At 35.2% G+C, this 14,135-nt stretch overlaps 1 protein-coding gene across 5 annotated transcripts; it reads right to left on the bottom strand.

Moving 5' to 3' along the window:
- Positions 1-903: 903 nt before the first annotated feature.
- LOC128181268 (triadin-like) lies at positions 904-13,076 on the bottom strand. Of its 5 annotated transcripts, XM_052849610.1 has the most exons (11): positions 12,919-13,074; positions 11,887-12,072; positions 9,765-9,864; positions 7,141-8,850; positions 5,609-5,714; positions 5,228-5,306; positions 4,956-4,997; positions 4,480-4,536; positions 2,508-2,653; positions 2,201-2,332; positions 904-1,753 (listed from the first exon to the last, which is right to left on the bottom strand). In XM_052849610.1, exons 1-11 carry the CDS (start codon positions 12,931-12,933, stop codon positions 1,513-1,515), a joined length of 2,814 nt encoding a protein of 937 aa, XP_052705570.1. In that variant the 5' UTR covers positions 12,934-13,074; the 3' UTR covers positions 904-1,512. The 5 variants fall into 5 exon arrangements, with proteins under 5 accessions (XP_052705570.1, XP_052705600.1, XP_052705583.1 ...); XM_052849640.1 differs by lacking the exon at positions 11,887-12,072 and having other exon boundaries at positions 12,919-13,076; XM_052849623.1 differs by lacking the exon at positions 4,480-4,536.
- Positions 13,077-14,135: the final 1,059 nt, after the last annotated feature.

Here is a 14,135-nt window from a genome sequence, read left to right as displayed (position 1 = left end):
TATAAAAAATAAAAAGTGCCTGTTTGGGAGGGTAACAGTTGAAATTGACACCCCGAGAAAACCATTGTCAACCGACGCGAAGCGGAGGTTGACAATGGTTTTCGAGGGGTGTCAATTTCAACTGTTACCCTCCCAAACAGGCAATATTTATATAATAGCAGTAAATGACATGCAGCCAGTAAAGAGTTTAAACTGACTAGTGTGCAGTATTTAGATAAGCGTTTAACATGTCAATATTCATTAGCAAAAGGCCAAGAAAATACAATCTATTCTATTGATACCGGTGTGTGATTAAGTAAATAACATCCGTCGGATGATTTTAAAACACTGCCATTTTCATCACTCTGAAAAGCGGTTGTTTTTAAATTGTTACTAGACATGACCAGGGAAAGAATGTTTCAGTAGTTTAAATCTATGTCTAGACACAACACTGAATAGTTTTTAACCTTCAGCAGACTCATTTTGGAAAGTATGCCACATTTCTATTACTGAATTATCCTAAACATGGTTCAATAAATAGTAGTATCTGGTCGTGTTCTATAAGATCCATATTTGATAAAAGTTATTTAGTTGTTTCTTATGATGCAACTTACGATAAGGACATGACTGTGTATAATTTTTATAATGGGGGGAGGGGCAATTTTATTTTCATGTTTCGAATAAAATAAACGGTATCCAGCATTGTATAGAACCCTTCTTTATAATGTTTTGTTAATATTTGCACTCGCACAGAATGTGTGCATATCAAACAAATGAGAGCAAGCAGTTGGCAGTAAGCTGTGAACAGAAAGTAACAGCTAGTAAGCAGTTTTACTGTCAACGGTAGTCAGCAGTCGGCATCCTACAATCGTACATCGAATTCTATTATTGTATTTATAAAAAAAAAAAAACAAAAAAAAAACCTTCTTAAAAATATATTTTAATGTGGTACATACGTTCGTGTAAACGTGAATCAATACATGCAAGCGTTTACACCTTAGACAGAAAACACATGCATGATGAAAAGGAATCTGTCGACTTTATGCTCAGTAAACATGTTTATCAAACTTGTCAATACAGAAGAGGTGCAATGCCAATGCATTCAGAGTTATCGTTCTTGCAATGCCATTGGTGACAAAGACTGTTTCTTATGCAGCACTGTTTTTTACCGTGTAAAAAAAAAACGACAAAAAATTAAAATAGCGAAAAATGATGTAGAGTTGGCCTATTTTGAACTCTGTAGGGAGTAATGATTGACTTATATCACAGTTTCGCCCTTTCTATTATAAATCATGTTCTAGTAATCTCTTGAATATTAGAGGGATTAAAATTTACAAATCACAGAGAGTCCCTCATATAAATATCTACTTTCCTGTCATACGTTAAGACATTTTCAAATGACCTAACCACCATACAAGTTTTTTTTATAACAATAAAATATAAGAAGTAAAATAAAGATAAAAGTTCCTGAATATCACAGACATAAACTATAGATTGAAGCAAGCACTGTCTCTCTTTGAACACGACCTCCCTTCAGTGAACTTTCTGCTCTTGCTCGCCGTTCAGGTCTTTCACACATTCTTTGATCGCCTTCTTCGACCCGGGCGTATTCTGAAGGTAAGCAAAGTAGGCTTTGCGCATGTGCCGGCGGTTAATAGGATGGACCTCGTCAAGTCTGTCCAAATCCATGCGGTAAAAGTCGTCCTTGGTTCGACTGTAGTCGGCATTCACCTTTTTGGGAGCATCATGCTTGTAGCGACCCATGACCTCCTGCCTGTTTTAAAAAAGACAATTCAATTTCAAATTATTTTAGCGTTAATTTTATGAATATATAAATGCAGCCGTATACACAGTAACGATTGTCAGGAAAAATAAAAGTTATCTACGATTAATGAGAACGAGAACCATTATGATTATGCATAAAAAATACACCAGATTAGAAACTTTCTTTACAACCCGGTACGACATAAAATGTCTATCAGATGACCTCTTAAGCTTTTGAAATAAGAATGCATCTCGTATCTAATATATAATACTAGTATGTTAATCAATCCTATTTTTATGAATACGTATTCTTAGAGCCTCAATTATAGTTTACGTGAATTTAGGCACCCCGCTGTACATGCGGTTTACATTAGTTGAGTCAAACTAGCGTGTACTTTTAGGCCTTTTTGTAACTACAGTACTAAAATCTGGACATTTTGCTGTACGTAATATTTACCTAAATTTGGGCACTTCGCTGTACGGGAAACATTTGGTGGCGTTTTCTTTGCCGGAGGAGAATTCCACCACTGGGAACTTTGGCAGTCGGGTGCTTCCCTGTTTTGGTGGTTTCTCCTTTTTACCCTTTTTGCTTTAAAATGAAATTAGCTTTTAGGAAATATACTAACTTCATAACTAGTTGAATGTAAAAAAAAAAATGTACCTGAGCCATAGCTTGACTTTATGAATACACAACTAATCATTCAGATCATTTTAAATGTTAAAAATTTCTAAATACACTGTACATAAACTATTAATATACTGACGCATTCTGTTGGCCCTTCGCCCGGGACTTCTTCGAGGGAGTTTCCAACCGCGGCAAGAGTTCCCGGTCCATCCGGAGGTCAGTCCATGGATCGCAGAGTCCGATTGCGGTGTTCCTGCTGACGTATCCGGGCTGGGGGTCCTCCGCCTGTTAACAGACACCAGGTCAAATCCTGTAGTTTACAGCATTTACAGCAAAGTTACATTTACACCTGTCAGTACATGTCTGTTTTATATATTTTACAGGCATTAAGGGTATGTTTACCGTATTTTACAGCCATTTACAGCATCATTCTCAAAATATCCATGTATATGATGTATGCCTAATTTTCAATTAGTTCAATTAGTTCTACCGTACTTAAATACATTTCCTGTTTACGATATAATTTGCAGGCATTTACATTAATGTCACTGTAGAACTGTAAACAAAACGAATGATTGCAGTTTTGATGAATTAACTAGTTATTGAAATGAGCACTCAATACTATGATTATGTCTATCTGGTTTTACAACAACTAGATTTAAGAAAATTATACATGTATTAAAACTACCACAAGTACTCTAGGTTCTTGCTCACAAATGCATAAATAAAAAATCTTTAAAATCTGCACTGAAATTCCTGAAATGTACTTAATGTCACTGAAACAAATTAACAATAAATGAGTGTAACCTTGGGTAAGGCGTAATTAGTGCAAAATCATATGGCTATACGTGCATGTTATTGGGAAGTAAATCAGCATCAGTATGTGTCTATCAGTTCCAAGATATGCATTAATATATATTTCATGGATGAAAGATTACATGTGATTGTATTTAAACAACTTACTTCAGATCACATAATTAAAATGTAAGACAAGGAACGCGTGAATGGTACAATTGCTTATCGAAAATTAGATGTACAAGAGAAATCATCTAACCTCCACAATAGAAATGACAGAGGAACAGAAGCACAACGCCAACTCACTTTCCAGTCCCAAATTAATAGTATGGTTTTCTTTAACAGCTAGGGTAATTAAATTGTGTTTTCAAAATACTTCTTTGTTCTATTTCCAGGTTTAAAACATAGTTGGATATTAATGTTCTTTATTAATGAAGCACATTTTCCAGAATCACCACATTAATAGCAAAAATAGTCACCATTTGCACAATTTCTAATAATAAAATGAATTGGGTTTTTTTTTCAAAAACAATATTTCTATAATAAGATAAACCATGCATTGCTTCGGCGGACTTGAAAAAACGAATGTTAGAAAGGGACACTTCCTGAAAAACAAGTACTCAGATATGTTTTAGGCACATGCATTTGATAAGAGAGATTGCCGTGTATTATTTGATAATCTTCAAGGAGATAAGTAATGTATGGATGGATTGTTATCAAAGGTCAAATGCGAAACTAGAGGATTGGCTTTACTTAGAGAAATAGCAAGGGACATAACTGAGGACAATTTGGTTGGGTATAATAAACGCGATATTTTGGTGGTATAATACACGCGATATATTGGTGGTATAATGCACGCGATATATTGGTGGTATATTGCACGCGATATATTGGTGAGAGACTGACATGTTAAACTGCATCAGGTACGTGGATTCTCAACTCTTTGTCAAACCAAAATCTTATAAATATGAAAACCACAGCAAGGTATATTACAAGGACGAAGTTTAATGGATCTTTTAAGGACTGATTTTAAGATACAGGTGACGAAAACCTGAGTTGAGAAATTCCACGGACAGTGCTGATTCGACCCCCCCCCCCCCCCAAAAAAAAACAAAAAACAAAAAAAAAACCCAAAACAAAACAAAACAAAACAGTGTCATCTTTTTTAGACTCCAGGCAATAAATAAAACTGAAATTTGGAGTAGCGTTAAGACAAACAGTGCTCATGACAACGGAAAAAAAATTGTGCTGTGGAATGCATTGTACTATGGCCCAAATGATGTGATTCCCACAATGGCGAGTGAGGAATATCTTACATAGAGCTTGCCCCGACTTATGGGTCGGGCGCGGCTGACAGGTCGCTCAGTCTCCGACTGGAAGAATAAATAGGTCAAGCTATAGTCTACATTGCCACACACTTTAACCTACTACATGTAATCTACTGGGGCTGTAAATTAAACATCAAGTGCGAGGGGCACATCAAAGTAAATAACAGGAGTAGTAAATAGCTGAAAACCAACAGAAGCGAGTGGACACAGGGTTTAAGATTGTTGATTGTATTTTGTTATGCCACCGAAGTCGGTCAAGATAGGTAAACTACATGTTTTACTCAAACAACTACCCCCAACTCCCCATCCCCACCCCACCCCCGAAAAACTTGTCGCTGTCAGAAAGGTAGAATCACAAACTGAGCGACAAGTTGCTGGGTACACAGAGTAAGAAATTATACAAAAGCATCCTACAACATCGTCCTAAGGGGACGCAGATACAGATATCAAATCAAGCTTCTTACGGGGGTTTTCCGTGTAATAGGGTGGTAAATGGCTTCTTCTTGCTAAAATGTACAAGATCATAAATGCAACAAACAATTCAAGGCCATCACAAATCTTTAATTTTTTTACTGTAAAAACCTAATGCCTAATTCAAAAAGCAAGTTTGTGTCCTAATTGTAACATATTTCGCACGGACAGCTGTCGTTTAAAAGCAAAGTGAAACAATATATCCGAGAGCAAGTTGACCAACGAGCGACACCGGAAGTCGCCCGGTTGACATTTGAATACTTACAGCATCGATCAAAAAGCGAGCCACGTATGTATTGTAGTAAGGCTCGAGACTAGTCCACACAAACGGGTAGTGTTCTCTACTGCAAGAGAAGAAATAGTCCCAGTTAGTAATTATCGAACTTGTCCTTGTTTAAAAGGATTCTACAGTAATATTTATTATACTTGTAAGAAAACAGATACTACTAGAATTTTAACACGCGGTATAAGTAATTTGTTTCTGTTTATAACCATTCTTAATTTACAAAGAAAATTGCAAAGACTGTTCGACAACTGTTCGTGTATATGTACATTAGAAACAGTGTATTGTTATTTTGATTTATCATTTTGGATTACGCAATTATTTGAAATAATGCAAGTTAATAAAAATATGTCGTGGACTAACTGTTTGGGTTTGGATATTTTGGATGATTCGTCCTTCAGGCTTCTCTGTAGCCTGGTCAGCTCTGCTTTGAAGAACTCCTTCTGTCTCTTCTGTCCATCTTCTGAACCTATTGTCATTATCATAAACAAACTTTAGAATGAAAAATCCATAATTTTCTCATATAGTTTTATAAGTTTTACTTTTAGGATGGTGTGTGGTTCTCAATGGTTGTTAAATGTTTCAGCAAACAAAATAAGTGTGAAAGAGAGTCAAAGTTTCGTTAAAGTGATAGAATCAAACAAATGTCAAATATGTTTTCAAATTCAAAAAGTAAATAACAGATCAAAGTGAAATTGGCTTTGGTGCATTCCACATGCAAGTTAGACAACTCTGACTATTGAAGATCATGCTTTGACAGAGGAGTACGGAGAGAGGGATTCTCTATGGGTATCCAGATGTGTGAACATTTCTGTTTGACTTTTTAGTGAGTGTTGCTAATATTAATTGACAATTAACTGTTACGTTAGTTCACACATACAGACTTCAGATAAAGTGACATAACTGTAAGTTTTGTGGTGTTAGTTTTACACTCTATGATACTTATTTTGATTGATAGTTTTGTGAAAATACTGAACTGCATTGGATTAAATAAAACTGTATAAAAGTGGTACGTTAAGTAAAATACTAAATGCCTGGTCACAAAAAAGCAACATACATAATAACATAAAAATGCCTTGCATTAACAAAACAAATATTCATGACCATAAAACATGCGCAGCTTCTACGTAAAAACCATGGCAACACTTACCCGATTTCTTACCAGTCTGAAATTTTACTTTCTTTTTCGCGGATTTTTTTCCTAGCATTTGGGAAGGGACAATTTAAAATTAATTTCAAATCAGAAACCTACAACACTACATGCAACCTGGAAATTAAAATTTTTGTTATCTAAAGATTTAGTTGTTCATGCAAAATAATTGGTAAAAATTGTTGTAATGAAAGGTAAGACTCTTGAATACAAACTATACAGAACTGAAACAATACAAAGCCGGTGTTAAATACTAGTAATATAATTAGAACAATAGAATAATAAAGAATAAATACAAGTGGACAATACACGAGATACCTAAAGCTATGAGGCAAAAGAAGCATATTAGCCTTCACTATAATTTTACTTACATTACCACCAAACGTGACGTCACTGACAACGCATGGACATATTTGAGCATCAAATATTGTAAGTAAACCTTTGACTACAATCAAGTAAGTGATAAAATACGTGTACGAGACGTGAGCATTAGTAAAGTGATGTTTGAGTGGAAATACGGAGGTCTACCAGAAATGCATCACACACCTGTCGTACTGTCTTGTGGGGTCACTGAGATTATTTCTACACCCTAAGATTTTTTTTACTTCTGGCTAAACTTGTAAGATTTTCTCCGACCGAGCTAGCTACGCTCTACACATTTCCAAATAAAGATCTGATAGCATATATAAGAAAAAGTCTGGCTGTCTAAATTGCATGCGTGAATGGCTAGGATTGCTTTTGTCACCTATTCTCGAGTGAACTCGTGGTCCCCCTGGCGTGGTCTTTGGTCTCTGTCGTGATCTAGGAGTGCTTTGATTTCTAGGAGACTTCATCTGAGCGGGGGAGAGAGCTCTGCGGGATTCGCCGGGTCGACTGGTTGGCTGGGCACTCCGAGCTACCGGTCTCTGAGTGTTCCTGTTGGGTTGGGAAGAAGGCCGTGGGGAGGGGGAGGGATAGGAACCTTTCTTTGGCTGGTCTTTCTTCTTCTTCGTCTGTGGTTCTTTGGTTTGTTTTACAGGTTCTTGCTCGGGTTCCCTTTGAGGCTCTTCCTTGTATTGTGTAGTGTCATGCACTGATATGTCGTCTTCCGATTCGGAATCGAATTTCTTCTCGTTGTATTCATCTTCTTGATGAGCAATGGGGATCGTCACCTCCTCGTTTTCTCTATTATCATCATTGTCAGAAATTTTATCTTCATATCGCCAGTCATCTTCATCAACCTCGTTTTTCCTATCTCTATCTGCGATTTTTTTCTCATTTGTAGCTTCCTCCGTTTCGTTTTGGGAATAATCGGTTTTCGATTGATCTTTTTGTTTTGGAGAACCGCAAGATTCTGCTGTATTTTCACTGTCAGACACTCTTCGTTGAGCGTTAGACGACTCTTTTGAATTTCGTGCTTCTTTATTATAATCAGAAACATCTTTGGCATCATCTTCATCATTAGCTTTTGACGGTTCAACAACATTTGGCTTTCTTTCTTCGTTTTTACCATCATCTTCTTTGCTGTCTTTTGTATCACCAATAGGTTGAATTAACGTTTTATTGTCACTTGAATTAAGACTAGTTTCTTTCACACTATCATCCCTCTGTTCCTCGGGTTTCTCTGATTCAGTTTGAGAAGCTGCTTTTGCTCTTTCTTCTGATCTTTTCCTTTCAAGATAAGAGGAGGTTGATACAGAACTGCTTTTGCGTTCCGGTCTTTTTTCAGGTTCACCTGATTCAGTTTGAGACTCTGTCCTTGCTTTTTCTTCTAACCTTTTCCTTTCAAGGTAAGAAGAAGTTGACACAGTACTGTACTGGCGCTCCACTCTTTTTCCAGGTTCATCTGATTCTGTTTGAGACTCTGCCCTTGCTTTTTCTTCTGATTTTTTCCGTTCGAGGTAAGACGAGGTTGATACAGAACTGTACTGTCGCTCCACTCTTTTTTCAGACCCATCAGATTCTGTTTGAGACTCTGTCTTTGCTTTTTCTTCAGATCTTTTCCGTTCAAGATAAGACGAGGTTGATACAGTACTATACTGGCGTTCCGATCCTTTGAATTCCCTCTTGGGACTGGACCATAATTGGTCCAATGGCACATATCCGTCGCCTCCTTTCTCTTCACTTTTATTTTTATCACCGTTATTTTCTTTATTGTCATTGTCCTTAGACGTAGATTCTGTAACGTGTTTGGATTGCTCGGGCTCTGGGGAGCCTTTGCGTTTGGAATTTTGTTCGGGTTCAGTATTTGAGTTTGAATCATGAGTTTCTGTGTTAACAGTCTGGTTCTCACTTTCTATACGTTCTAAATCCACTAAGTCCATGTTATTGCCTTTCTCTGCTTCTTTATCTTGTTGTTTGTTCTCTGTTCCATTTTTATTTTTAAGCATATCATTATTCTCTGCGCTTGGATCAACTTGAGTTTTGCTTTCATTGGAGTTATCACCATGAGAATCGAAAGTTACCTTACGCGCACCTGTTTTCAAATCAAATTGGTCCCAAAATAAGCATACGAATAAAAGTGCACATAACAATAACAATGATAAATCTATAGCTGTTAGTAAACATTAAATACTACTTACTTTGTCATGATCTATTTTCAAAAAGATGCATATTTGCTATACAAACGTGAAGATCGCAATGTACAAAATTAAGTCGTTAGTTATAACATAGTACATATTTTATACCGTCAGTATTACTATATAACATATTAAAAGCTAAATAAAGGCATATTACCTTGCAACACGTCATACATATATCTGAAAAGTATTGCTATAAATCGAAGTGACCAGTACGCATGCGTGATGCATTTCTCCTAGACAATTCAAAAGAAATTTCAATCCCAAAAGCGAATATTTTTCCATATCTACGTAATATACATAACGATCCGTGAACCGAGCCTCGTTTTGACCACTGCTGCAGAGTAACCAGGTCTTTATACATTTGGTAGTGCATCAAATTAGAAAAAGCCCCATGCAATGATAGTAATTACAATACTATAGTGTTGATTATTGGTGCTAAATCAACCCCAATATTGACCGTTGTTCATGCATCATCATTATTTGTGCCATTCTAGATACAGTTGATTACAAGCATCGTAGTAGTATAATAAATTAATCTGAGACAGGGAGACCGATGATCTCGTTTAAAATGTTAGTACAAAGCTGTTGATATTCTCATAAATTTCCCCACCGAGATTTCACAAGCTTTAGTATACCTAGTGTTTTTTTTGCATTATTTTACTGTTGTTACTTATTATGATAAATCCTTGTCTGTTATTGATTACCGACGATGCCCCATTGTAAGATAATGTTAGGTATGAACTCGGAATTATGTTTGATTAATTATGCAGTGGTAGGTTTGGTCCACTTTATCACGTGACATATTTACCCGTGTCGTCATCCTTTTCCTTGTCGTCTGCTGTATGTCTCTGCTCATCGTCTGCTTCCTCCTTTGACTTCTGCTGCTCCTTTTTGTCATCTTTTTCTTTCTGCATAAAAAATATAGTACCTCTAAATTATTTGTTGCGTTTAAAAGTAAGTTTATCTACAACTTTAAGTCAATACATGTAATATCGATGAATTAGACGTTGCAAAAATTGCTAATTATTCATTTAAATCAAGTTTTCAAGTCGGGTTTGACATACATCTTGAAATTTATTGTGTGATTAATAACTACGGTTTCAAATCTTCACCTTTAACGTATTGTAACTAATATGTTTGGTTCTTGTTTTTATATTTTAAAAACCACAATAGGAAATATGCATTGGCATGTAACCTTAGCTTAGAATAGGTTACAGCGAGATAACACCGACAAACAGCCAGCCGGATAAAACTGATAAAGGTAATCGATCTATCTGCTACTGTATCTAGAATTCTGTATCCACGCTATGTCAAATATGTTAGGTATATATGTGAAGCATACTTGGTTTCATTCAATTTTGTTATTATTTTACTTTTTTGTAATTATTTTATGAGTTAAAATGAAATAATTAGAAACTAGTGCATACTTGTATTAAGTTGACTAGAATTTATTTCATGTACAAGTCAATTGGTACCATACTATAATAACTTCAAATATTTAACATTCTTTTCATAATAAATAGGATAAACTCCATACGACCGCCCCAAAGTAGGCGCTTTAGAATGAAACCTAACATCGACTGAAAAACAAACAGAATTACATGAGTTTTTGTATAAGCTTAAAACATCAATAAGTCTAAACATATACGTAGCTCGAGACTTGGAGCTTTGTTGCTTATGATTGAGAATAAAAGAGCAGAAATCGAACGCCAATTTCAGTCAGTGAAATTTTAAATGTCGATGGGCAGTTCAATAGGCTATGTGTTCTTAATGCACAGTGTTTTGTGCCGAAATGGTGAGAAAATGAGCCATTGTTTAAAGGGACTTGGACACGATTTGACTTCAAATTTTCCAAGTGTTTGTGTTATTTTTCCAAGTTATTTTTCTATTTTCAATGTTTATACTGATAAATATAGAAGTTTATAATCCTATGTCAAAATTTGAAAGTCAAATATCAAGTTATAAGCAAGATACAGAGTTCATAATTCTTTGTTTTGTAAACAAAGCTCAGATATTGCCATTTTTACATATGTGTTGTATTGGTGTAAGTTTCAATCAAATGTATCTTTCTTTTGTTGATAATAGTATTTATGAAGATACTGAATTAGTTTAAATTGTTTTTTACACGTCATTTTGTCCAAGAATGGTAATTCTCTACATGACATTTTTTGTAAACAACTATAAGACTCGAGCTTTGTTTACATAACAATCAATTCTTACCTCTGTATCTCGCTAGTAATTTGACTTGAACATTCAATATTTTGGTCAATCATTTAAAATGCACCAGTCAACCAGTTTATACATAAAATATAAAAATAAAATTTTTGATCTCAAATCGTGTCCAAGTCCCTTTAATAACCCCTAGAGTACAAATTCTTCGTTGTTCTTTCGAACAGACATAAGCTAGTCTGTCTCACTCTGAGCTTATATAGCATACATATATTAAAGATAGTGTAATGTTCTTCACTTATCCAATGGTTGCTTTATCTGAGTTGTGAAATCAAATCTAAAAACAGTTTATTTCTCTTCCCTAGCTTGTGTAATCATTGCAGGGTTCGTGCGCTGTGTACAGAAGGGATCAATTTTTTTTCTTTCCATACATAGAAGACAAACAATATTTTACATTAGTTACTCAATTATTTACATCATTAAATGGTCGACAAATTGCTGTAAGCCTTTATGTTATTCCTGCAATGCTTTCCTATCGACGTCGTGCCCCGTTGGTGAGTGAAAATATTAGTGCTAATCAGTCGATAATTCCCTTGTCCAATTATTTAATGCAGAGTGAACCAACGTGAACGCGCCGTGAAAATTGAAAAATGACCATATTCATTTTCCTTCTTTGGCCCACACAGTGCGGCTTTGTGAGTTCGGGGTGAGGCACGGCACAAACACTTGGACCACGTGACGTGTAACTTGTAAAACTGTACCGTCTTCTCGGTGTTTGCTACAGGAGCCTTTTGAGGAGCAGGTTGCTCCTCCTTAGGCGCCGCAGCTGATAAAGGCTTTTGAGGAGTGGATTCCTCTTTCTTCGAAGGACTTTCTTCTGTTTTAGATTCCGATTCGTTTTTAGAATCGGAGGAATTCTCGTGGCGGTTGTTGTCTTCAATGTCTTTCTTTAAATCAAAGTAATACACATGTAATTCATTTTCCGTTTTTCTTTAATAATCGTTGTTTTAGGACTTGTCAATTCTTTCAAAATGCTGCTCATAATGATTGTGTATCGTTGGATTTAAGTCATAATGCATGTATAAAATGCTTAAGTGAGACATTCTCGACAGTTTAAGCTAGTTCTAACGTACGTTATGTTAAACAGATTACACATGATCTGGAATTTGGAAAAGATTTTGTAACAAATAAATAAAATCAATTGTAATCAATATATATATATATATATATTAATGCGCAATTATTTTACCCATACAATAGACGTATTTATATGTGTTCAATACAAGCAACACTCATTTTAAATATCTTGCAAATCTTTTTTTATACGGGCTAATGACAACTTTGCGATTTAAATGTCTTTATTCTCAGCCCCATAAAACTTCAAATCCATGAAATTATGAAGCATTTTATGTGCTTTGTACGACCACGAAACTAAATTTATAGAGAAAAAGTGAAAATAGATTTAAAACGCACTAGATTCACCTAAAAATAGAAAAAAATTTATGACGATTCTCGGTTTGCAATTATTTCATGTTGTCTTTGGATAAAAATTTAATGTTTTCTTTGGATTAAAAGAATTCTAAAAAAAAGATAATTTGATAAAACACGAACAAATGGCAGACTTTCCCGTACTTTAATCTGGTCTTCATGGCTTTCCGTATAAATCCATTCAATGTTCGTGTAGAGATCTACCCCTTGTGTTAAATAACAGAGATAAGCCTACCGTGCATGTATAAACCCCTCGTCGAGGTCCCATCTTACTCCGAACACTCATAATTAAAAGTCTTGCTTACCTCTGTATCCGACATTATGGCAGTTTAGAGTATTTTCACTTATATTCTTTCCAAACTTCTTTTATTATTTTGTTTCTTAACGTGTCACAAATACCATGATCGAGCAGGTAGCGTCACGTCGCCTTGGTGACAACCGGGAACGGAACACTCAAGAAACAGTTCAGTTGATTGGTTTAGATTTCTGTTTAAAAGCCACCTATGTTTGATTTTTATTTTAACCCAGTGTGTGGCTATCGAACTATACTTAAATGTTACAGGATATTTAAATTAACAAAGATTGTTCTGTCCAGAAGGTTTTAATTACAGATTTAATGGCTAACGAACTATGAAGTAAACGCTATCACAGACACTCAGGTGTTTTTCTATTATACCTGATAGTGTGGACTATCACGCCAGTTTTATTCAAAACTTTGTCCCAAGGTAAAGTTTGTTGCATGAAAATCAATGGATTTGTTTTTTATGTAGACTGTTTTATAGATTTTTATGTTGCTGAGTTGATAAAAGGAAACGTCTCAATTTTTGTTCTTCCAAGTGTCATTTCAAAATCGATAATTTCAAGACGCCCTCTTTTTTGCATTTGGTACGTGAAAATAATTCATTTGCAATAATAAAAATGTTTTAAAAGTTAAAATCAATTCTATTCTCTGAAGGATTTAAATTCAGTAATTCAAAGCCATGCTATAATATGAATATTAGACCACTATCGATTGCAGGTATAACGATAAATGTTACCTTTTTGTCTATGAATGAGAGTTCGCGTACTAAATATTTAATTGAGTTCTTAAAGGACCTAATGCTGAACAATTATTGTTGAGCTCCTTTTCATATTGCACCTTGTTGCATTGATCATTCATGGATATTCTCAGAATGCAGAATGACTTACATTATTATGTTATTACGAACATTTTTAAATAAAGAATGAGCTACGAACACACAATCTCTCTCTCCTCTCTCTCTCTCTCTCTCTCTCTCTCTCTCTCTCTCATTTATAGCAGTTTATTAATAATTTTACTTTTACATCTTTCTTTTAACATATTAATGAACTGATTGTGAAAAGTAAGTAAAAATCACTAAATTACTGTTAATGTACATCTGTACGTTAGCTAAAAGAAAACAGCCGGTCTCCGGTGGGAATTTGAGTCTGACATCATCATGATTACAGTGTAGTCCGTGATTATTCATAGGTTGCTGTAGGTTTTGACCAATCGATAAACGGG

The sequence above is a fragment of the Crassostrea angulata genome, chromosome 1, assembly GCF_025612915.1.
Source record: "Crassostrea angulata isolate pt1a10 chromosome 1, ASM2561291v2, whole genome shotgun sequence".
Classification (NCBI taxonomy): domain Eukaryota; kingdom Metazoa; phylum Mollusca; class Bivalvia; order Ostreida; family Ostreidae; genus Magallana; species Magallana angulata.
The sequence above is the reverse complement of the archived record's forward strand: the minus strand, read 5'-3'. Positions and strand labels throughout refer to the sequence as shown.

Excerpts from the sequence above, each read along its gene's own strand:
- LOC128181268 (XM_052849610.1), bottom strand. Across the intron at positions 9,865-11,886 it reads TAGCAAACACCGAGAAGACG|AAAGAAAAAGATGACAAAAA; the intron begins GTACAGTTTTAC and ends TTTTTTATGCAG. Across the intron at positions 4,537-4,955 it reads CTATTACACGGAAAACCCCC|TCGGAGACTGAGCGACCTGT; the intron begins GTAAGAAGCTTG and ends TTATTCTTCCAG.